The sequence below is a fragment of the Argopecten irradians genome, chromosome 14, assembly GCF_041381155.1.
Source record: "Argopecten irradians isolate NY chromosome 14, Ai_NY, whole genome shotgun sequence".
Classification (NCBI taxonomy): domain Eukaryota; kingdom Metazoa; phylum Mollusca; class Bivalvia; order Pectinida; family Pectinidae; genus Argopecten; species Argopecten irradians.
Genome location: NC_091147.1, coordinates 34,157,088 through 34,183,497, shown reverse-complemented (window position 1 = coordinate 34,183,497; position 26,410 = coordinate 34,157,088). Strand labels below are relative to the sequence as shown.

General features: G+C 35.8%; 1 protein-coding gene across 6 annotated transcripts in view; it reads right to left on the bottom strand.

Moving 5' to 3' along the window:
- The window catches only part of LOC138306994 (ceramide synthase 5-like), a 28,124-nt gene extending 3,262 nt beyond the window's left edge, over window positions 1–24,862 (bottom strand). The window contains exons 1-9 of one of the 6 annotated variants that reach the window (XM_069247604.1): window positions 12,244–12,502; window positions 9,521–9,663; window positions 5,998–6,259; window positions 5,333–5,459; window positions 4,629–4,735; window positions 3,070–3,127; window positions 2,657–2,707; window positions 2,068–2,289; window positions 842–948 (exon numbers count right to left, since the gene is read on the bottom strand). In XM_069247604.1, coding sequence (XP_069103705.1) covers window positions 842–948; window positions 2,068–2,289; window positions 2,657–2,707; window positions 3,070–3,127; window positions 4,629–4,735; window positions 5,333–5,459; window positions 5,998–6,182 — 857 coding nt within the window. In that variant the 5' untranslated portion in view covers window positions 6,183–6,259; window positions 9,521–9,663; window positions 12,244–12,502. Of the gene's footprint in view, window positions 1–841; window positions 949–2,067; window positions 2,290–2,656; window positions 2,708–3,069; window positions 3,128–4,628; window positions 4,736–5,332; window positions 5,460–5,997; window positions 6,260–7,202; window positions 7,235–9,093; window positions 9,277–9,520; window positions 9,664–10,382; window positions 10,546–12,243; window positions 12,503–24,482 lie in introns of those variants that run through there. The other 5 variants (XM_069247605.1, XM_069247606.1, XM_069247608.1 and 2 more) reach the window with 5 other exon arrangements.
- Window positions 24,863–26,410: the final 1,548 nt, after the last annotated feature.

Below are 26,410 nucleotides of genomic sequence, written 5' to 3'. Positions count from 1 at the left end.
TAATGCTGACCATACTATCCTGAAAAAGGAATGATAGGGTCATTAGTACCGGATTTAGTGGTAAAGCGGACGAACATTAATAAAGACAAAAGCACATTATATAAAGACAAAAGTACATCATTTAAAGACAAAATACATCCTATAAAGACAAAAATACATCACATAAAAACAAAACCACATAATATAAAGACAAAACCACATAATATAAAGACAAAGTCACATCATGTAAAGACAAAAGCACATCATTTAAAGACAAATGTACATCCTATAAAGACAAAAATACATCACATAAAGACAAAACAACATAATATAAAGACAAAAATACATCACATAAAGACAAAGCCATATCATTTAAAGACAAAACCACATAATATAACGACAAAACCACATCATTTAAAGACAAAAGTACGACATTTAAAGACAAAACCACATAATATAAAGACGAAACCACATCATTTAAAGACAAAATCATATATTTGAAAGATAAAAACACACAATATAACTTAAAAACCACATTCACTATATGTAAAAATCACATAATATATCGACAAAACCACATACATTGTAATATATTAAAGATTTACCGCATAAGACAGCTATGACTTTCCGTAGAATGGTTTGACCATTAGTTATAGTAGATGTTGAGTAGAACTTTGCGCACAGGGCTTATGGGATATGATGATTTTTAGAATGTTTTAATTATGTTTTCTGTTCACGACTATTATTCAAGAAATAACAGAGATGCTTATAGACGCATTTCTGAGAAGACCATTATAAACAGGTAGAACAGTTTAAGGTGACATTAAGGAAGGTATATTTAAGTAAAAGTGGAGATACTTACCTAAAGGGGTATATGTATAGTCTAGTGTAAAACCAGACTACCAGGAATATCGCAAACAGAGAATCAGCTGTTTTAGTTTTCTTCAAATAAATAGCCATTTTAGCAGCCTGAAATAAAAAGTCAAATAGTCTACAGATTCTACAGATAATCACACTTGTACAAGTTACTACGGTGTGTCATTCATGTACCTACACAGGTACATTAGTCACACCTGTATTTTAACATTCACTGGCAGCTTCTACTATATAAAATAACCAAGGCAAAGTGAAGTCTATGGTGGTATAACTGACACCCAAAACAAACGTGATCATTATGACGTCACTAATGTTGACATGGTTACGTCAACTGAAACTGATCACCGTCAAAATGGCTGTTCAATCTTGTGGATTAATATCGTCGTTGATAAACAGTTGTCTAACTGAAAAAAATATTTATGCTAAAACCCTAAAATGAGTTAATAATGTAAATATAAGTATTAAACTATCATCCTATGTCATCTATGGTCTATAAAGATGCCAGAGCTTTGCAGACAATCATATCATAATGCGCGCTAGCGTATTATGAAAATTGTCTTAAAGTTCTGGCATCTATATACACCATTGATGTCATAGGAAGACAGTTTAATGCTTAAATAAGTAACTGATCGGGTTATATACGCAGCAAAAAAAGACGTAGAGCAAATAAGATTGCTTTGTGATAACTCATAATATTTTACAGTTGCTAATACTATATTCTTTGTTTGAATACCTACTAACATTCAAATGTAATTCTTACTATTCAACAAATAACAAATAATCTTAACTATTCTAAAAAAAAGTTCAAGTATGATTCTTGACATCCTCGATACTCTATGGGTCACTGTTGCTATTTCCACCACTGGGATACATCATAGCACACCTCTTGAAGGCAGTTCATGTGAAAGACTGACTAATTACATGACTACAGAAATGTCCTTTGAAAATTTAAGGGACAGCTAAGCATAACTTAAAACAACAGTTAACCACAGTGTATCATTATTCAAGTCTTCTGATGTATATTAAAGAACCATACTACATGTCTCATCTGTGGTTGCAAAGGGCGCCTTGATTATTGCTATGACATATTTCAGGAATGGATATGGCTACAGTGAGTGTAACCCCTGCAGTATCGAGGATGAGTCCAGAAGTGGATATTATGACAGTGATAGTAACCCCTGGAGTACCGAGGGTGAATATTTGAATACTTACTGCCATCCAAAAGTCGACGGCATCGTGTACCAGTAACACCAATGTACCACAACGTATTTGATTACATGCAAATGAAAAATACAGCAGTAAAATGGTGACCGCGTGGTGTACTAGAGTCTCTGTAAAATCTTTCCGTCTATGGTCGGTTACCACTGTGAAGATGAGGTTCCAGTAGAATCCTAGCTCTATCGTATAATACCAGTAAACGTCATTAGGTACATGCTAAAATCAGGAAAAACAATAAACAAGTATTTTACAAGTATTTTGAATTGTTTTGATTTAAGTGTTATAAAACCATGAAAAAAGCATAATTAGAAGGTGGGTTTGAAAAGCAGGAGTGTCAATTTGGGCCCTCTGGTGGCCATGGCCGATAAACATGATTTTATACAGATACCCGAAGGCTTGGAAATATGATTCAGGTCAGCGTCCCTTGTGAGTTGTTTTTCATTAATTGTTATTCATTGGTATGTAACAAATAAAAAAATATAATTTAAAAGGACACATTAACATTATTTGTAAAATGCCAATTTATTCAAGTATTTAGCAAGCTCATCGCAAATAATAGCCACTATACAATAATGTTACTTACCTGACGGCCCATGTTTAACCAGAAATGTTGCGAATCCCAGAAATAGTTTTTCTACAAAATACAAAAATAAACCTGATCAGGCTCATGGAATGTTTGTAAAATAAGTTCAATGAGCATTCTAATTTATTAAACTTTTGAAATGTTGTATCTGGTTAGCTGGTACAGTGGCGCATTGATATCCAGGAGAAAAGAGTCCCTCAAGTAAAGAATTTAATAATCATGTTGTATTAGATTAAACTAGACGAATTAACTTGAATAGATTTTTATGTTGTGGAGTCATAAGACGCATAACACCGACATCCGAGTGAAACCGCGGTTTATTATGAAGTCATACCACGAAATTTAATCGATCGCCAAAAATGCGCCAGTTTACAGCATGAGTGATGTATAAATATGTAAAGGTGATCACTTACATCCCAGAGGACGTACATGCCCCCGAAAAAGCTCACGGTGTAAAACAGGAAATGCCACCTGAAATAAGATGTTCTATCAGTCAAATGTACCAAGAGCATTATAGTATTTAATATACGTATCTCACTAATTATTTAAAGAAAACAATAAGCCCGTGGGCCTTAACGGTCACCTGAGTTCAACTACAGAATGAAACAAAGATATATAAATACTATATATTGACAAATCAGGCCCTTAAAGTCAGTCAGTGATTTTACAAATTTGACTTTTTAATATATGAAGAGTATTTGTTTCCATCAAATCTGTGAATTCAGGAGAAAGATTTTTGAAATGTTATCTATTTTGACCCCTTTTGGTCCCGTCCCTCTGGCCCTTGGGGGTCGGCCAGGACCAATATGAATATGACGTTAAAATGCTATCATCTCAGGCTAATAATTCTAACCCAGTTTGACTCATTCCCTATGAAAACTAAGCAAATAATGTTCATAAAGGTGTTTTTGCTATATAAACTATAGTAAATTTGACCCCCTCCCAAGGAAAAAATCCGAGATCCCAGGGTTAAGAAACTCACAATTTTTGTAAAGGGCCTTAAGACCTTGCGGTCTATGAAAAGTATCTGGTTCCATTAAATCTATGTATTCAGAAGAAGATTTTTGAAATTTTAACCATTTTGACCCCTTTTGGCCCCGCCCCTCTGTCCCCTGGGGGTCGGCCAGGACCAAAACGGATATGATGTTAAAATGCTATTTCAGGCTAATAATTCTAACCCAGTTTGACCCATTTTCTATGAAAAATAAGCAAATAATGTTCATAATTTTTGTTTTTCCTATATAAACTATAGTAAAATTGACCCCCTCCCCAGAGGGAAACACGAGACCCCAGGGTCATATTATTCACGTTTTTTGTAAAGGACCTAAAGACATTTCCATCTATAAAGAGTATTTGATTCTAACAGTTCCAGAATTCTAGCAGATTTTTGAAGTTTTAGTCTATTTGACCCATTTTGGTCCGGCCCCTAACGTCCCTGGGAGTCAGTCACTGAAAAGTTGTTAAAAGGAATTAATTGCTATCTCATAGGGATAACTCTGACAATATTTGAGTCATTTCATATTACAAATGACCAAAAAATGCTCAAAAATGTGTTCTTCTTAAATAAACTATATTAAAATTAACCCCCTAGAAACGAGAGACCCCAGAGTCATATAATTCACAATTTTGTAAAAGGCCTTAGACCTTTCTATCTATGAAGAGTATTTGATTCCACCACATCTGTGAGTGGAGAAGAAGATTTTTCAAATTTTAGTCAATGTTACCCCTTTTGGCCCCTCCCACAGCCCCCTGGGCGGTGGGGACAATGTAATTCCCAACGTCTCAGGTGACCTAAAAATAACAAGAGATATACAGGTTCTGGATCACTCAGCATGCCATTTCAGACTGGTAGGGATCTAAAGGACTAACCCATTTAAATGAAATATCCATGTAAATGTAAGTTACCACAAATGCATTTTTAGAACTATCCTAGCTTCATGTTACTTAACATTGACATCACTTTAGGTCTTACCCGCATTCTGTGAACTTCTTCATCCTGCCAGGCATGTCTTGACTTCTCCTGTGTCGGAACCATCTTTGTATCTGTCGTTCTGTAAGGCTTGTCTTCTTGGATAAATCCTAATTATAAAAAAAAGTTTATATTTGATTGCATTTTATTTGTGATGTGTGATAATTTGACCTTAATATTTAATACCTTCCATTCTGAAAATTGTTGATTTTACTTTGATATTTATAAAATCTTATCCCGCTCAAGACTAGAGAGATGTCAATTATTTCAATATCAATGAAATATGATCCGGCTCAATACTAGAGAGACGCCATCGTAATAGCATGGCTTGGAATGATGTTATATTATAGTTGTCTTAATTGTAGATTTTTTTCAAGACTTAAAAAAACTAATTGTAGACTAAACCTGAACCTGTAATGGTTGACCTTACGCCTATCACTACTCAGGTCCTTCCTACAGTAGTTTTCAACTACACTATCGTGACTGAAAAAGTAACTTTTCAAGTTTTCAAGTAACTATATGTCATTTTTTTAAAGGCGACGAACGAGATAATCCACGCACTGCATTTGATATTTGCGGGAAGGTATTAGTGAAACGAATTATTTCACGATTTTATCATAACTTATGTATAACGGATATAAACGGAGATTTCCAGGTACACGTGGATCAAATTGTCTCTTTAAATCGGTTGTTAATTTGTTAAATACCTTGATCTGGTCCTGCTTAGGAAACTGATCTGACACAAACACTGCTTCCAGTGTAGGGTTCTTTTCTATGGCGTAGTGCTTCTTGGGCTTTAGGCCCATATACTTAGCAAAGGGAATCACTATACACCTAGTAAAAACCAAATAAAGTATTGCTAAATGAGGTCTCGTCAAATATATGTTACGTGAATCGAAAGGTGAATCAACAGCTACATTAACTCATTCATCCCTGAAACTTCATAGAAGAGTCTAAATATGTCGTCAGGGGTGAACAAAAAGCCCAGGGGCTTTAATGGCCAGTTGAGTTCTGTTACAGAATGACACAAAGATGTGTTAAGACGATTGGCTTCATACAGCAGCGAACCTATTAATGGCCTATGTGTATTTATAAAGCAATAGATTATGCCCAAATGTCATAAAATTATATATCTTTAAAATGATGTGTGAGAAGAGTTTAAATGAGATGTGAGAAGAGTTTTGAAATGTCAATTTTATCTCTTTTGAACCCTAACCACCTGCCAATTTTAGTTGCCTTGAACAACAGAATGTGTAAAATTTCATTGAATTTGTTTTGGAGAAATTAAACATAAAAATTGTTTACGGATAAAGGGCCATTGGATTATGTCATTACAGGTGACCTAAATAAACAAGCCACACATATATTTTACCTTTCATAAACCAGCCGAACTCCGAGTAGGAGAACTCCTAATGCCAGACTAGGGAAGAGAAGATGTCTTTCTAAAGGATAATACACCCCTGGAGGCGGGTTCTCAAACGTTTCCCAGGTAACATTTGGAGGCAGCCAAAAACTGTCATTCCAGAACCAATTCCGAAATGCTTGTACAGTTTCCATCGTTGATGAAGGCCAATGGGTTCACCAATTAAGAACTATAACACTTTGTTTTCCTGTTAAAGGTCTCTATGTTTCTTCTGAAACCAAAACATAAAACGTTTCATACAACAAAAATACATATCATGTAACATAAGAAAACTTATATCGATGGCCTAAGATGAGGTAATAACACCAAACAAATGCACGATTTCTTAGTAATTTATGTTAACAGTGAATATTCATTTTTCTGTTTTGCCGTCTAGCGCAATGATAGCCAACTAACGCGCGGTAAAAATTAACACTAAAAGGATCCACATTATGAAAATTAACACCTATTTTAATTAACTTACTCAGAAGGTGATGATAAGTGTAGTATAAACGTTAAGCTAATTACTTTTGCGACGCTACAAAATTATCAATCTCGTTTAGCATTCCCATTTTGCGAATCAAACGCCATTTTAGAAAGGTAGCGAGCCATTAAATCCATTTTGAATAAGGCAGTTAATTTAGATTTTTTTTTTTTTTGAAATTATATGTATATACAACATCAGGGTAGCAAAACACTACTACCACAACGAAGCATGATAAGCAGACAAATATGACAAGTACTTTTCCACAATAAAATCATTACATCTAATTTATAACGTGCTAAGAATTTTTGGCAATTTTCGTAACATATTATTAAGGTTGAGAACATTTAAACTGAACTGATATCACATTTTCTATAGCCAAATCGCGAATTTTAATTGTTTGAAATTTCATTTGTTAGTTTTAAGTTGAAATAGCAGAATTTTTGACATGGGAAACTAGTTTGCTATGATAGTGTTGTAGTACTGTTTAGTCAGATAAATATGTAGTTGCATTTCACCTGTAAGATTATATCGATATGTAATCTTAAGACATATATCATTACATATAGGTATGTCTTTCTTATTACTGAAGCACAACTGAACAGCTATAATTTTACATACACATTATCGATCATTTTGGTTCTGAAGAATCTATTTATAACAAGAGGCCCAGAGGGCCTGTATCGCTCACCTGGTTTTTTTGTTAGTAATTATCACAAGACTCTGAAAATTAGAAAAATAAGCAAAATTGACTCCCAAAGTTTAATTTTGAATCACAACCATACAATGATGCTATTGATACCATACAAATATGCTATCCAATACATAGGTTCAGAGAAAAAGTAATTCATATGAAAATAGTAGCCTAATTGACCTTTTTGACCTCGCATATATTGCCGTTTAAGGCCAGGGGGTAAGCCCCATCATTTGTACAATTTCAAATCCCAACCCTATAAGGATGCTACCATTGCATTATAAGTGCTCTTCCATTCTTAGTTGCAGAGAAGAAGTCGTTTATATGGAAATAGATAAATTGACCCCTTTTGACCCCACCCTTCAGGGGGGGGGGTGGTCAGCCCTATCACTTGCACAATTTTGAATCCCAACACTATAAGGATGCTACCATTGCATTATGGGTGCTATACCATGCTTAGTTTCAGAGAAGAAGTCGTTTATATGGAAATAGCCAAATTGACTACTTTTGACCCCGCCCCTCAGGCCCCCGGGGGGTCAGCCCCATCATTTGCGCAATTCTGAATTCTCACCCTATAAGGATGCTACCATTGCATTATGGGTGCTATACCATGCTTAGTTTCAGAGAAGAAGTCGTTTATATGGAAATAGCCAAATTGGCCCTTTTTGACCCCACCCCTCAGGCCCCCGGGGGGTCAGCCCCATTATTAGTACAATTTTGAATCCCCACCCTATAAGGATGCTACCATCCCAGGCTTGGTTTCAAAGAAGAAGTCGTTTATATGGAAATAACCAAATTGACTACTTTTGACCCCGCCCCTCAGGCCCCCGGGGGGTCAGCCCCATCATTTGTACAATTTTGAATCCCCACCCTATAACGATACTACAATTGCATTATGAGTGCTATCTCATGCTTAGTTTCAGAGAAGAAGTCGTTTATATGGAAATAGCCAAATTGACCCCATTTGACCCTGCCCCTCAGGCCCCCCGGGGGTCAGCCCCATCATTTGTACAATTTTGAATCCCCACCCTATAACGATACTACAATTGCATTATGAGTGCTATCTCATGCTTAGTTTCAGAGAAGAAGTCGTTTATATGGAAATAGCCAAATTGACCCCATTTGACCCTGCCCCTCAGGCCCCCGGGGGGTCAGCCCCATCATTTCGTACAATTTTTTGAATCCCACCCCTATAACGATACTACAATTTGCATTATGAGTGCTATCTCATGTTTAGTTTCAGAGAAGAAGTCGTTTATATGGAAATAGCCAAATTGACCCCATTTGACCCTGCCCCTCAGGCCCCCGGGGGGTCAGCCCCATCATTTGTACAATTTTGAATCCCCACCCTATAAGGATGCTACCATTGCATTATGGGTGCTATCTCATGTTTAGTTTCAGAGAAGAAGTCGTTTATATGGAAATAGCCAAATTGACCCCATTTGACCCTGCCCCTCAGGCCCCCGGGGGGTCAGCCCCATCATTTGTACAATTTTGAATCCCCACCCTATAAGGATGCTACCATTGCATTATGGGTGCTATCCCATTCTTGGTTTCAGAGAAGAAGTTGTTTATATGGAAATAGCCAAATTGACCCCTTTTGGCCCCGCCCCTCAGGCCCCCGGGGGGTCAGCCCCATCATTTGTACAATTTTCAGTTAGTAGCCCATAAGGATGCTACCAGTCAAATTTTGTTGAAATCCGACCAGCGGTTATGGAGAAGAAGTCGATTGTTGACGGACGACGGACGACGGACGACGGACGACGGACGCCGGACGACGGACGACGGACGCCGGACGCTGCGGTATCCCATAAGCTCACCTCGGTCCTTTGGACCAGGTGAGCTAATAACAATGCGATGGCAAAAATGTCATGTGACGAAATATTACCTCACTTTCATTTAGAATGTTCTGATTCGATGATCAAACTTGATCACATGACATTGAATAAGTTGGATATCTTCCCGGAATTGGAAGGCGAAGGATATAGCCCCAGGGAAATAACGTCTCGGGAAAATAGTCCCAGGGAAATAACCTCTTGTAACTCCGCACTCGACCGAAAGTTGACGCCATCTGCAACGTCAACTAATAATGGCAACGCAAGGCTTGCTGATGTAACAAATTCATAGATTTCTTTTAGTTTTGTTCAGTATAATAAAATAATAATGTCCCTTTGTTTCGGGACACATCTATAATTGTCTCCCTGCAAAACAGTTATTTCTCTCGGGCTTTGCCCTCGAGAAAATGACTCTTTCCAGAGTGACAATTCTAGTTTTATCCCTCCACAGATGACCAAAATTGTATGTTATCCACTTACTTCTCGTTTCTGTGACAGGATCGCCTATATCAGCAGATACTAGGCTTCATTTACTGCTTTGAAAACTCGCTCATGGAAGGGTCGTTATATGTTTACTTATCTTATAATGCGAATCCTTTCTTTTGCTGATATAGTTTAGAAACCTGGTGGATATTTAAAACATGGGATTATTGTTACATAATTTAATTTTGCTCCTAACCAGAAATTTCATATTGGCTTAAATATTTTCTTTATCAGCCCATAAAGAAAAAGATGGCGTCGCTGTTTTTAACGTCGCTTCTGATTGACTAAGATGAAGAAAATCGTTCCCCGTTCAGAATGACGGGAAGAGGGGTGGCAAACATGTCTTTCGAATGTAATAAAGGACGATGATTACACCTTTGAAAGGCCGTGGATTCTAAGCTCCATAGTATTGGGAACATCAAAAACGCGGGGACGCCACCTGATAGTACAGCACACAGCAGTTCATGTCTGCTTCGGATAAGACAAAGATATGCAATTAACATTTTACTGAATTAATTGTTTTGCTGTTTGGTGCACCGGACCCGCAATTGCATCCTATACGTGTATTTTTTATATAAAACTATTTCTTTCAAGATTATGACAATTTTGACCATCTTCGATACATGCATCATGGATCAAGGATGTAGACACAGATTCTAGTGTGAATTGGAGATTTACGTTAATCTAGAGGTAGAGTTTATAACACCGGCATCCAGGTGGGTCGAACAACTACACAGATTTAACTGATTAGAAATCGTTTCCCGAGAATGTCAAGAATGCCATTGCGAGTCCTGCGCACCAAACCACAATATATCCGGTTCAGTAAAACGTTACTTACATGTACAACACATTTTCTTACCTGAGGCGGACCGAAATGATGTGCACTGCAGCTTTTGCTCGATTGACACTGACAGCCCCCTGCTTAAGTGCTTGTTAACGTGTAGCGAGGCATCGTTATAACTGCCGTAAGATACATATGTAACAACGCTATTGTGACACTTCATGAGGGTGATTGTCTCGGCAGGAGCCGTATGTAGAATTGAAATTTTAAAAAAGAATGATTGCATTATACATAGAAATTAACACTTCTGGCTATATCCCGTCAGACTCGTGTGTGTGCGCATATCAAATTACATAACTTGTTTAATAACTATGCAGGTTTCATATTACACGGCCACTCAAGTGAGACGATATATGTCTGTTGATTACTAATATAGGTACAGTAAATGAAATTACATGGTGAAATGAATCGAACAGGATGTTTTTGATGTCCTCACGTAGTATAAGTGTAACTTGATGATAACCTCTAGTGACAGCAAGGCCCCGATTTCTCGAAACAGTTTATTTGAAGTACAGATTTTAAAACATTTTTTTCTGCTGATGTAACACATGTGAAAAAATGGCTTAACACAGTTTGTTTTGAGAAATCGGGACAAGAAGCTGCTTGTAACATAATCTTCATCTTTATAAATATATAAATTCGATCCATAACGAGTCTCCAGCGTCAATAAACTAAACGGATAGATTGATGAGTGGACATTGAGAAATACCATCACTCCTTCCTATAACCCTTTCCCACATTTCTTCAATATGCATCCTCATCTGATCAATAAATCTGATATTTCCGATAAGGGCAAACCAGCTGTACGAGATTACACACTCAGAAATCGATAGAACTAACTTCATACACATATTATATTTGAAATACCCCCTAGTTAATATCTAACTGAACACAATCAATACTACGTGAATCTTAATTCGTATACTGGTTCTTGATAGTATAACTTATACCATTCATAAAACTTCCATATATAGCTATACTAGAAAACTACGTGTAGAAAACTAGACAAGTCACACTATTAGTAGGAAGAGAATCGGACTTAATATCCTTGGCTAGCGAAGTTGCACTAGGGTTAGTCATAATGGCGAGAGCTTAATCATCACCACAATTATCATGTTTGCTATTGTTTTTCTCTATCCTTGTACATGTGATTGTTGCATCAAAGTATTTTAAGGCATATACAATCGATGCCGATGGCATCAGATGAAAATACAAAACAAATGAAAGATTCAAATTCCCTGTTTACATGTATGCTAACAATGAAGGTTTATTTCGCTGTTTTGCCGCGTGGTTATTTACAGCTACAGCGTATTGATGCGTGGAAACTAGGACAGACAACGCCCACCGTAGGAAACATATATAAGGCGATCCGTGTTATGGAAATTTACATTTAAATATATTTACAACTTGTTTCGGATGCGACGGTAAATCTAGTATTAATGATAAGCTAATACCTTTTGCGATTCTACAACATTATCAAACATGTTTAATTCTACAGAAGCCTATTAGGGTCACATTGGAACAGATATTAGGTTCTGATAACGACTTCGAATGTAGTATTAACACATTATATAGTAATAACGATTTGCAATGCTGTGATTGCGACTTAATAAGGTGTCATTATGATATATATCAAGTCGTATAAAGATATACTTAGTGAATATTATGACATAGCGAACTCGATCGTTACAACGTAATGTGTGTTCAGTGTAACCCTAAAAAGCTTCCGTAAAATTCACATTCCAAAATTCAAAAGTTGATTCGGTCAACTATGCATATACACGTGCCTTTAAAGAGAATAGAAGAAGTAATATGTGCATACACGTGTGTGAAATGCTATACAGTACATACATAATACAACAAAAGTTAGTGAACTTACCGGTTGTGTACAGCGAATGCGTTTAGGCCATAGTGGAAAAGATGCCCCAACTATTTCAAAGCTTCGTACACATCACTCGACATCAACTATTTTCAACAAGTTTATATTCACCAAGATCAGTAGAAATGGTTGCCATATGGACAGAGATGCGTGGATAATATATCCGCCATGAAACTCATAGCTGCTAACAGACCGACCCACTACTCATGATCAGGCGAACCTGAGGCTGTACGTGTGTAGGGGACATGAAGACTGCTGATAGCAGCCTGACAATAATATATGTATTATCATTCATATAGAAACGTCATGCCGCAAAAAATACAGTGAAGGTGTAGATACAATAAACCCTCCGTAAGCGACCATCTTTGTATGAAGATCATCTTTTCCTTCAGTCATAATTGATCACTATCGATGGAATATATTATATAAAGATTAAATGTCTATAAAAACAATTTGATTCTGTCCATAGAGTTATCTTATAGACAAGTTTAATTGTATATACAGTTTAAATTATAAAACATCATGGTGCGAAACATATATAGTAAAAGTAAATATATAGCAATAATTTATATAAAACTTTCTGACAAAAATCATTTAGTGAAGATCCTATATATTCTGATAATTCATATGTAAACATCATTTTACTAAATTTGCTAGTTATTTTAATAAATCAATTCAATATCATATAAGGACAGAAATGATATCTAGTTAAGAACACGTGTCTAGAATATAATTTACTAGACTTATGTCAAAACAATATAAAAACAAACGTGACAGTATTCTGTGGTTTCATGTCATGCGGAGAGATTGTTGAATCACCAAGGTTTGTTAAATATTGACTTAACGAGAAATTGTTGTGTCACCAAGGTTTGTGAATTATTCGTCACGTTTCGATGTTTACTAGGAGCTGGATGTGGATGTGTGTAGTGAAACAGCTGTGTGTTTCAGTCTGGTGCTACAGACCATCGTACCATACACACAAAACACACACACACATATGTGTAAGACAAAACGTCACAGCTACGCTTAGACGCACTGGCACAAAACAGATGTGATCTCAAGTATATATGAGATCCGAACACGTGATGGGTTCGCAACATGTATCTATCCTATGTGTGAATCTGTCAACCTGGATATTAAGGTATCAATCTCTATTTTAGGACTTTCTGACGCGCACGTATCTTATATTACCATGCATGTTGTCAGATTCGGTAAAAGCACTGTTAGGGTCAGTTATAACAGTAAATACAAAATAGTAAAGTGATATCATGAGAGAAAAGATACGTGTATGTTCAGTATTTCAGTAACAGTAGAGGTTGTTAATCTGTAACTGTGCGTTCCCGTCAACAGTTATGAAATGTTAGCATGATATCGTTTATAACAACTCTGTTCCACTTAGTACATACATCATCATGTTCTTCTTACGATTTTTTTTTCCATTTTGTGTTTGCTATTCATTAATAAAATCTTTCAATCTCTTTAGGGTGAGGCAAGTGAGACAAAAGAATCTTAACCTGAGGGTAATAGTCTTAATTAAGCTGTCAAACACGAGATTTGTCGAGTGGTTGACAGCTTTAACCCGAGGGTTGATATCTCCATTCTCTTACACTATGTGAGAATGTGCATAGATCTTGTGTAGCTTACCTTTTACAAGTCGGTGAGATAGAAAACTCTCACACAGGTAAAAATTGCGGATATCTCTGTCCAGGGTAAGAGAAGTTATTATCTGCCTTGACAGAGCTTTTACAGATACCTGTTTCATTCTGACAACACAGAGAATAGCTATGTGGAAATCGGTGATACTTGTCACGCATATGATTAGGTTCAGTCAGACGAAACCAGGTCGATCAAAACTGTGTCACGGAAAACTCGTCGCTTGTCTTGTTGCTTGTAAATTAAGATTCCAGTTACAAAAGTTCACGAAATTCGAAACTTATTTCTATCACCAAATAGCCCTGCTATTGTGTTAACAAGTGTCTATAGCAGGTACTGTCAGCGTTTGTTTGATTTGTCTTGATTTTGATTTTGCAGAAGCACACATATTGAATCCTTTTTATCGTTGGCATGCATAATATAGATATTAGCAATGGTAAATTATATCATACAAATATGGCAAATAGAGGAAACCCAAAGTACCCGGAGAAAAACCACCAACCAACGGTCAGTACCTGGTTAACTACCCCATATGAGATTCGAACTCGCGACCCAGAGGTGGAGGGTGTGTCGGCTTATCAATTAGCCAGCAATATATATGAAGTCAATAAATCGTTCTGACCGACACATATGAATTCAAAAGGGAGATTAACTTCCGAATGTTTTGGTCATCGTGAAATGCCAATCAAAGGAAGTCACATGTAAAATAGATAGATTACTTAAGTGATATCGGAAGCTATAATATTTTCATAGAATATATTTTTTAGCCTTTGGCACCATAGGGCGGTCAAAGCGTGTGTAACCATAGTATTCGTGTCGGCTGTCAAAAATTTTGTTGGGAGAGCCGGTTTGCCTATAATTATCACCTGTAGCCATCCATGCCAATGCTTATATAAGTCTAGAGGTTTAACCGGTCATTACCAATTTTTTTTTCAATCCTTTTATTACCTTGAGCCTTTCGGCTCATCGGTTTGAAACAAAACATATATACAAACACAATACACAGAATACACACTTGCATCCATGCAACACACACTCACCCTCACCATACATACATGTACACTGACGCACAACAACCCTCTTAAGTATTCATAAGACTAGTGTAGAGGGATTATGCTAATTGTAGCTTATAACATGTTATTTCTTATTTTATTACATAATTTAATGTATTTTGCTAAATTTGATAACTTTTTTTGTTCTCTGTTTCTAAAAGTTGAATAAATTTATACATACTCCGTCTAATGAAATAATATTTCTTAATAAAACGCTTTCTTAAAGTTAAATAGCATTCAAATTTTAAAATAAAATGAAATTCATCTTCAATGTCCTCACTATTACAATGCCTGCATGTTCTTTCATTTCCTTCTAAATTGTTATACCTTCCAGTTTCAATATTTAATTTGTGAGATGACAATCGTATTTTTGTTATTTCTTTTAAATTCATGACACCAATTGGTTTTGTTAAATAAGGTTGTAAGCAGAAATTTTGACCAACAAACTTGTACAAAGAACACTTCGAAGATGAATCAATTTTTTCTTTACATTCCTGCTTAAAAATATCACATAATTTACATTTTATAATATTTATTATATAGTCAGGTGTATATAGATCCCCAAACTGCCACAAATACCCTACCCCTATCCTAAATAATTCATTTCTCACTCCATCCAACCATTCACTCCCATTTTCTAACATTTCCTGATAGCAGGCATTCAAAACACAATTGTCAGTCTGTTTTAATCTTATCCAATATTTGAAATTTTTCAATTTTCTCCCTATTTCTAAAGGCATTCTCCCTAATTATTGATATATCATAAAATTTGCTGTAGATTTTTGAACACCCAATAATCGTTTACAAAACCCTAAATGATTTTTTTTTTTCAATGTTAGGAGCCTTATGAAACCAATAAACCTCTGAATTTAATCGGGTGGCTTGACAATTATTTCAGGTAAGAAATTCTATGTTATTGTATACATTTGTTTGAAACCTATTTTTACTATTTTGATTACTTAGTAATTGTGTATATTCAAATTGTTGATTGTTCAGTGATTTAATTATTATTTTTGTACTTAATAACTAATGTGATTTATCAGGTATCATGATTGTACAATGTATTTCAAACTCGATGTGTAGTTTATAGATACAATGATAAAGTAAATAATTAGAATTGATGTTGATTAATTTCATTATCGGGCAAAGTTACGTATATGGCAAAAATCTATCTTAATTATGGAAGTCGATAATATAATTAAAATTAGCCATCTTTAATGGTTCATCTAAGTAGATATACTCATTTTAATCATAATAATATCGGCATATGTTGATTACTGTAGGACTATAGATCATTTTGCTTCGGTAGGCAATGTTGCTGACTCGAACCATACACAAGAATCACGAAGTCAGTAAAACGAGAGTTCATAAAAATGCTTTTAAAATTGTAGAAATCTGTCCGTAATATTTGCATTTTTTTAACCACCGCTGTTTAGATCTTTGCCTAATCTAGTAGAAAGCTTCTCAGGCAAAAGTAGGTCTATATAAAATATTTTCTTAAAACCGATGTTAAGATACCCAAGTTCATACCCAAGTTCATGAGCAAATGAAACCGGATTTTTAAGTAGTTTAATTGAGTCCAACTTCAGTGAAAATTGAAATCTTGGGATTTAAATAATGAATCTTATTGACCAGATATGTTATTTTGAGACCTCTAGTCGTATACTATTTGCCTTTAACACTTGTTGTAGATATGAATTTACTAGATGTTGCAGTCATGAGTTTTTTAGCCATAACTAGGTTATTGTCTTTAGAATTAGCATATTTACTCATAAATCTTTCTGTATTTAATTATAATTAAGAGCATCGGCGATGCTGTCATTATCGGAAGTGACGTCATTACTTTTCATGCTCAATGATACGGCTTTGATTATATCACATTAAGAAATTATCTTCTTTTACGATAATTTGTAGTTGGTAAATTTATTTGAATTACTTATAATTAAGATTTTATTATTGTTAATCTTCCGGTTGGTTCCTTTCACGCAAAGGACATATTATGTACTCTACCATAAAATAATTATTTTCCCACAATTTATGAGTATTTCCCCAAAACATATTCAATATTGTAATCACTTCAATATTTAGAAAATAACTTGTATTCGAACTACTACTTTGTAAATTATGATTTATTGCTTTCGATTGTATGTTTTGAATTATGAAACATCATTACCAATAAACCTCTGAATCTAATCGGGTGGCTTGACTATTATTTCAGAACCAACTAAAGCTTTACAGACCAACCACAGCTATACAGACCAATTACAGCTATACAGACCAACTACAGCTATATAGACCAACTACAGCTATATACAGACCAACTACAGCTATACAGACTAACTACAGCTATACAGAACCAACTACAGCTATACAGACCAAATACAGCTATACAGCTATACAGACCAACTACAGCTAAACAGACCAACTACAGCTATACAGACCAACTACAGCTATACAGACCAACTACAGCTATACACAGACCAACTATACAGACTAACTACCGCTATACAGAACCAACTACAGCTATACACACCAACTACAGCTATACAACTACCAACTACAGCTATACACACCAACTACAGCTATACAGACTAACTACAGCTATACACACCAACTACAGCTATACACACCAACTACAGCTATACACTACACACCAACTACAGCTATACAGACCAAACCATACAACAAGCTTTGCAGACCAACTACAGCTATACAGACTAACTACACTATACAGACTACAGCTACAGACAATACAGCTATACAGACAATACGCTATACAGCTAACACAGCTATACAGACCTAACTACAGCTATACAGCAACTACAGCAGCTATACACAGACCAACAACCGCAGCTATACAGCTATACAGACCAACTACAGCTATACAGACCAACTACAGCTATACAGACCAACTACAGCTATACAGATTAACTACAGCTATACAGACCAACTACAGCTATACAGACTAACTACAGCTATACAGACCAACTACAGCTATACAGACTAACTATACAGACCAACTACAGCTATACAGACCAACTACAGCTATACAGACCAAACTACAGATACAGACAACTACGCTATACAGCTATACAGATACACCAACACAGCTATACAGACCAACCACAGCTATACAGCCAATACAGCTATACAGACCAACTACAGCTATACAGACCAACTACAGCTATACAGACAACTACAGCTATACAACCAACTACAGCTATACAGACCAACTACAGCTATACACACAGCTATACAGCTATACCAACTACAGCTATACAGACCAACACAGCTACAGACCAACTACAGCAACTACAGCTATACAGACCAACTACAGCTATACAGACCAACTACAGCTATACAGACCAACTACAGCTATACAGACCAACTACAGCTATACAGACTAACTACAGCTATACAGACCAACTACAGCTATACAGACCAACTATACAGACCAACTACAGCTATACAGACCAACTACAGCTATACAGACCAACTACAGCTATACAGACCAACTACAGCTATACAGAACCAACTACAGCTATACAGACCAACTACAGCTATACAGACCAACTACAGCTATACAGACCAACTACAGCTATACAGACCAACTACAGCTATACAGACCAACTACAACTATACAGACCAACTACAGCTATACAGACCAACTACAGCTATACAGACCAACTACAGCTATACAGACCAACTACAGCTATACAGACCAACTACAGCTATACAGACCAACTACAGCTATACAGACCAACTACAGCTATACAGACCAACTACAGCTATACAGACCAACTACAGCTATACAGCTATACAGACCAACTACAGCTATACAGACCAACTACAGCTATACAGACCAACTACAGCTATACAGACCAACTACAGCTATACAGACCAACTACAGCTATACAGACCAACTACAGCTATACATACCAACTACAGCTATACAGAACAATCTGTATAAACTACAGCTATACAGAACCAACTACAGCTATACAGACCAACCACAGCTATACAGACCAACTACAGCTATACAGACCAACTACAGCTATACAGACCAACTACAGCTATACAGACCAACTACAGCTATACAGACCAACTACAGCTATACAGACCAACTACAGCTATACAGACCAACTACAGCTATACAGACCAACTACAGCTATACAGACCAACTACAGCTAGTACAGACCAACTACAGTCTTATACAGACCAACTACAGCTATACAGACCAACTACAGCTATACAGACCAAACTACAGCTATACAGACCAACTACAGCTATACAGACCAACTACAGCTATACAGACAAACCAACTACAGCTATACAGACCAACTACAGCTATACAGACCAACTACAGCTAACGCAACCTACAGACCAACTACAGCTATATACAGACTAACTACTACAGCTATACAGACAACTACAGCTATACAGACCAACTACAGCTATACAGACCAACTACAGCTATACAGACCAACTACAGCTATACAGACCAACTACAGCTATACAGACCAACTACAGCTATACAGACCAACTACAGCTATACAGACCAACTACAGCTATACAGACCAACTACAGCTATACAGACCAACTACAGCTATACAGACCAACTACAGCTATACAGACCAACTACAGCTATATACAGACCAACTACAGCTATACAGAAAACTACAGCTATACAGACCAACGTACAGCTATAACAGACCCAACTACAGCAAGTACATATACCAACAACAGCTTAAACATGACCAGACTACAGCTATACAGAACCAAAAAAGAAAAAAGTATTGAATGGATCGTCGACTGAAATACATGTCAGATAAGAGAATACCATCTAGTCCGTTGCAATCTATGTAAAGTTAGATCCAAGTCAAAAAAAGCTGGTTCAAGTAGGTGTATATACTATACTATCTGATTATTCAGCATAATGACATATGATATTCATGAAAACAATATACAAGACATTTCACTTCTTAAACCGTATTTAACATTGACAAAGGGTTAACAATTCTCATCAAAGGGGAATTTAATCCAGTCGTGTCACGGTGACCACTCCATGCATAACAAGGAGCATCAATACCATATTTGCAGTGTTTAATTGTTTACAAATCTAATGGCTTCGAAATGTTCACAAATCTGTCACTAAAGAATATATTTATATGCCTTTTTGGCTACTTCCAATCAGCTACGTACATAATATCGGGAGAATAATTAACAAGCAATATTTATTGTCAATGGGCAGTATCCACCACGACCAATCAAGTCTTTTTCATATATATTTTATTGATGTATATAATGTAACCATGTAACAATGTACAAGGGCCGATGTGTATCTGGTAAATCAAATAACTTCCTGACACTCAAGGGGGAGAATTTTAGATATTTTATAATAGTCTGAAGAGCTGTTTCAGAGTGCTGTAAATTCATTTCACAGAGACGAATGTGTAAAGGCAATTCTTTACCCCTTTTATAGAAAATGAATTTTTAAAAACGATTAAGATTTAAAAAAAAATCTGGTGTAAATCTGGCAGTTAATATCCAGTAAGGTTCAACATCCACATATTAATGTGTCTTAGGATGACATTTAGGCAAATCATCCAAACAAATGAGAATTTTTTCTGGGTAATGCTATGGTTTTATGTATTTGTGATCAGATCCATTCTGAGCTGCTAATTGCCAAATCTGGCGCTTAATTAAGATGTATGAGAGGTCTAGACTATTAAGTGATAAGCTATTAATACTATTTGCGACTTCACGAAGTCATCTCGTTTACAAATTAACTAGCAATTGATGTCACTTTTACTTTTGGGGACCATGTTTAATTAATCGGTCCAGTAGACAAAAAAATTGACTTTGCAAACTGTGTGAGTTCGCGTTTCTCTTGCACAAAATGTTCTTAATTTTGGTTAAATCAATTTTTTTTTCATAGGCTTCCCGATCTAAAAGAGCCTCTAGTATCTAAAAAATAGTGAAACCTCATCGGTTCATACTTATATAATTAACTTTATATGTCTTATTGATATTTTATTGTCTAAAATGAAAGTATGTTTTAAAATGTACACGTATGTATACGCATGGTTTTTCCATATGGATATCCTTTTTTACGCGAATCATATACACAACGCTACTGTCACTTATTGTGACGTATCACTGATAACGTCGGGGTATTTCGCCCATTATAGATTTTAAATTGAGTTTTATTGCATAGTGGTAGTGCATTAAAAAATATTGGCCAATCAGAAAGCCATTATTTGGTTGAAAATCAAAGAAAAATTTCCATTATATGCATTTCTATGAAATGATGCCTGTTTAACGGAAATTGTAAATGGTTCTTTTGAAGAAAATGAATTGATGTTTATACAAAATATTTGCAAAATAAATGATTTTTTTATTGTTTGGTTAATCTGTAAACAGTACGATAAATAGAGAAAGATGTGGTTGTAAATGTCAAGCATTGTTTCAAGGATAAATTGTGATTATGTGATATCTTCATGTTATTGGACAAAAGTTTTTATGCGTATTCCCTGTTAAAACACAATTATGGAATTCAAAGCATATGATCAATTGGCTATAAAATGGAAAATTAATGTAAAAATGACAGGCCGCCTATTGTTAACTGGAGCATATAAAGAATTGTATTCAAGGAATATCGTCTAATTGTTTGTTATACAAGATTTGTATTATATGTGACGAATTTTGGAACTGCACAACCAGTTTTCCGAAGTATGCTTTGACGCACTGGTAGACTCATACACTTCAAGACAAATAACGCAGGTCTAGTCAAATGTGTAAGACCTATGTCTTCGACACTTAGCTCAGAAGTATTGACTCATTCAAGGGTTATATTGCCCGAGCAATAACTGAAACCATTTCTTTATCTCAAAAAGTAGACATTGACAAAAATCTTCAAATTCGACGACTAAAATTCTGAGATTTCTTCAAAAAACTACTAGAACCAGATCAATTATTTTCATCAAATTTTATCTATATCTAGTAAAGTATAACCAGACCAAATCCCAGAAAAATTGAAATGGAGTTGTATGTGAATGTTAATTGAAAGAGCAATGGTCATTTAACGGCACCCTGAAGAAATCAAGCCATAGTCTAAAAACTAAGTGAACAACCAGGGGTTATTGAGAAACATACAACAGACATTATTTTTTATGATAATAATGTGATTTTGTCAAGTTATTTAAATTTTTGTTTATTTTATCAATAAACAATATTTGACAATATTTACCCAAATCCTCACGTTGATTGACATATAAATCATTTTCAAGCAAGAGTTTGAAGTGTGTTTTTGAAGTTGGGCGCAAGTCACTCTGTAATTATGCAAATTAAGTCTATGCAAAGGCCTGTGATTGGTCAGTTTTTTCCTGAACTGTCTGCAGTTTTACTATGATAGTCCTGTGGTGGTTACACACATATGTATAACATCAGTGATAGTAACCCCTGGACTATCGAGGATGAGTAGCTCGCGGTTATCGCGTGACTGACATCATTGACACACGTGATTCTATATGGTAACACTTTGTAAAGTCGAGACACGCGACCGATTTTACACTATATCTATACACACATGTACAAGGGACCATGTCAGCTGTGTATTACACTTCATTAACATAAACTACGCTCTAGTAAGCAGTATGCATACACAAACAGGGCTTACAATTTCAGTATGCAATCCTCGGTCAGTGGTGTAGGAAGATAAAACGTAATGAGGGGGGGGGGGGGGTGTCAAACGGCGAAGGCGCGAGATTTTGGTGTTTGGGAGTTCGGGGGTCTGTCCCTGGGGAAAAATTATGATTTAGAATGTCTGAGATGAGTTTTACGACGTATTTGATGAATTTGTGAGCACCGAAGACGTGAAATTTTGTAGTTTTTGGGGTCCTGGGTTTTCCCCCGGGGAAAAAAATACGATTAAGAATGGCTGAGATGAGTTTAGGATGTATTTTGATGAATTTGCGAGCACCGAATGCGTGAGATTTTGTTGTTTGGGGGGTCCTGGGTTCTCCCCCTGGAAAAAAATTGCTGTTTAGAATTTTGATGAAGTTGCGTGCGCCGAAGGCGCGAGATTTGTTGTTTGGGGGTCCGGGGGTCTCAATCGAGAAAAAAATATTACGATTTGGAATGGCTGAGATGAGTTTAACGATGTATTTTGATAATTTTAAAGCGTTCTTAACACGATATTTTTTTTCGATTTAAAGTTAGCCGCATTGAGAAATGATAATTGTGAATGTCGTCATACAATTATGCAACCCAGCTCGATCTGAACACGGTTGTGTAACTCAAAATAATAATAAATTGATTGTCTTTCTAAGACATAAAAACAAATAAATCTTTTAAGAAGCATTTTTTGAAATAGTATAATCCCTTGATGGACATTTTTAGTCTAATTCGTGTGTATTGAATTTTCATCATGTTTGAATATTACATGCTTGAATGTTTTAGGAAACGCGCCGCGCAGCGAAAGTTTTTCCAAACGGAAAGCAATTAAAAACAACTTTTAAAAATCTGACCTGCCGACTCTTTATTTTTGCCAATGTAACCATAAACAAACATATCTTTGGCCTAATGGCATGGTTAGGTGGTGACAGAAATATATTTCGATCCCTTTAGACTTGTTATATACAAAAAATTACAATTCAACAATAATACGAAATGATACATGTACATATACACACCGACTTCTTTATCAATTTAGTTATGATACACATACAACATATCACTGGTTTAAAAAGCGTCTCAATTACCTTAACTAACCACCTTATGAGAAGTATCACTTGATTATTTATTTATTTATTCAGTCATTCAAAACAAATTGCTGAAAAAACAATATACTTTGATATGTACTTGGTATTTGTTTCGTCAATGCCTAGATGTATATATACCTATCCTTGATGTCCAAGGGGTTGCTATCACTGTCGTTATAATTCCACCCCTTGTCATAGCAAAACCGAATGATCTAACCTCATCTAGTTCTCAATCAGTCGTGACGCTTTCGGAGTTGCCTCCCTTCCTACAGATCTTATATATTTCTTATTGTGTCTCTCTATATTCAGCCTTGATTTTACACTAAGAGGAACCAGAATTGGTCTGTGATACGTTAAGAGTTCAAATTTCACTTCCTGTACACAGCTACATATCGAACCGTCCACACCTGCTTCTTCTCAACATCAGATAATGACCTGCCAGTATAGCTAATAACAGAACTTCAGTTCGCCCTTATGTTTACTGATGGAGAACTGACCTTCAGCCATACATTGCTAACATTTGTGCTTGTCAGTATTTAAAACCTTCAGATGTTTGAAATTTCCCCACCCCCACCCAAACACACACACACATGTGCGCGCAGCGAACTTTTATTATTTTACATTAGTGTAACGATGTCCGTTTTAATCCTAACCCTGACAACGACTGCTATTATCATTTTCCATTTAGACATCCGTAGTCTACGAAATAAGTTGTCTTATTTCGAAAAAGTAGCAGCTTTTGATGAGTTTGGATGTTATTTATGAGACTCACCTCGATTGTTACTAATAGATGATGGTATTCTCCAAGATGGTTATAACTTGCACTGGAAAGACTATGGTACTCCGGGAGAAAAGTAGTTGTTTTCACTTTCAGTTTCCTTTGCACACGACGTCATTCCACATAATGTATAGGTATAGTAAAGTTTTGCGAACTACGCTCCATCTTACAAACAGGAAATATCTACTATGTACCTGTTTTATAAGTCTTCTTACTGTACACAAGGTTTTTTAAAAATCCATTTTGCTTCCCCGTAGAAACAACCTTAGATGAAACTTCATGTGTTGTTATAGTTGGCGGTATATGCGTTAACTTCCTGACAAAAGTCACTTAGTGATATTACAAATTATCACGAATATAATCGACAGACCGATGAGAATAGGACTCACGTGTACATGTAATACACTAATTGATATAATTTTCCTACCCGACAGTCTGACTCTATTGACAAAGACCGGGACATCTCAAACATTCAAGCGACATCTGTTGTTACGATCATTAGACTTGATATGATATGCTTTTCCACTAACCCCATCAGCTAATACGTGGTCATATAAGGTTCGATAAATAACATATCTACTCGGTGTTTCCATTTTTAGAAACAGCTAATCAATATTTCTTTTGTAAACTTCATTGCTGAAACATTGAGTTCTTCAGGGTGGCGTCATATGGCCATGTTTTTTCTTGTTTCTTGTACATTGTATCAACATGCACATCAGATACAATTTATAAATCTTCTAAGATTTGTCAAAGAAACTATATATTGAATATGAAAAAATTATGACCTTATAAATCAGAAAATTAAGGATCTTATAAATCGGTTCATAAATGACGCGCATAGAAAATGATCACAGCTTAAACAGGACTTAAAACCTTAATAAAGTGTGTGGTTTGCGCAATGAGAACTTTTATAGAACAAGTTTTGCTTACTGACGGTTTCATTAGTACATATTTTTTCTGCACTTTATTGAGTAATGAACTCGTTAATCGTGACTTTTTGACTTCTTAGTTTTTTCGTAGTTATTAGTACTTATTACGTACTTAAAGACACAATATGCGTAACTATCAACAAAAAGTCAAGTTAAATTCGACCCCAATATCGTAAATATTTGTAGATGTAATTGAAATTAAGTTATATCAAAGAATATTTATTTTGATTTATTAATAACTTTGGTACAGTAATTGTTGATTATTGCCGAAAGGAAGTCGGAAAGTTCATGACCCGTTCTCGGAAAAGTTCGGACAGACGTTACGTAGTGTTATGATAGTCACATGAGACATGACGTTCTCAGCAACGATGTTACAATGTCGGCTAACTTCGGCTTGTCTGACTAAATGGGACAATCTCTCCCAGTATGCATTGCGGTCCCCACATTTACAATGATGTACCTCTCAATCTCTCCCAGTGTGCATTGCGGTCCCCACAATTTAAAAAAGCGGGAACCGCAACTGGGAGAGATTGATTTACCTCTGTCAACGGCACGAACTGTCCGTCTGTTGACCTTGGGTCACAGAATATTTCGTCATGGCGATTATTTTATATATAGCGTCCCTTTATTTATGACGTCAAAGTGATTGCTTTGAAACGGTGGACGTCGTATGCAAATCGTGACTATCTACTTACAAGTAAATCTAGCGTATCTGCAAAATAATCCATTATTGTTTGCTTTGATATTGAATGATCATATTAAATTATGTGAAAACTGACAGTCGTTTACATAGGGATTTGATTTCGCTTTTATGTTAACCATGCTTGTATGGAGCAATGCCTCTAAGAATATATTCAATATGGGGCGCGAGCAATTCCTCTAAGTTTATATTCTATGGGGCGCGTTAGCGCCCTATATCGAATATATTCTTAGAGGCATTGCTCCATACAAGCATGGTTAACATAAAAGCGAAATTCTAATCTATTAAATATG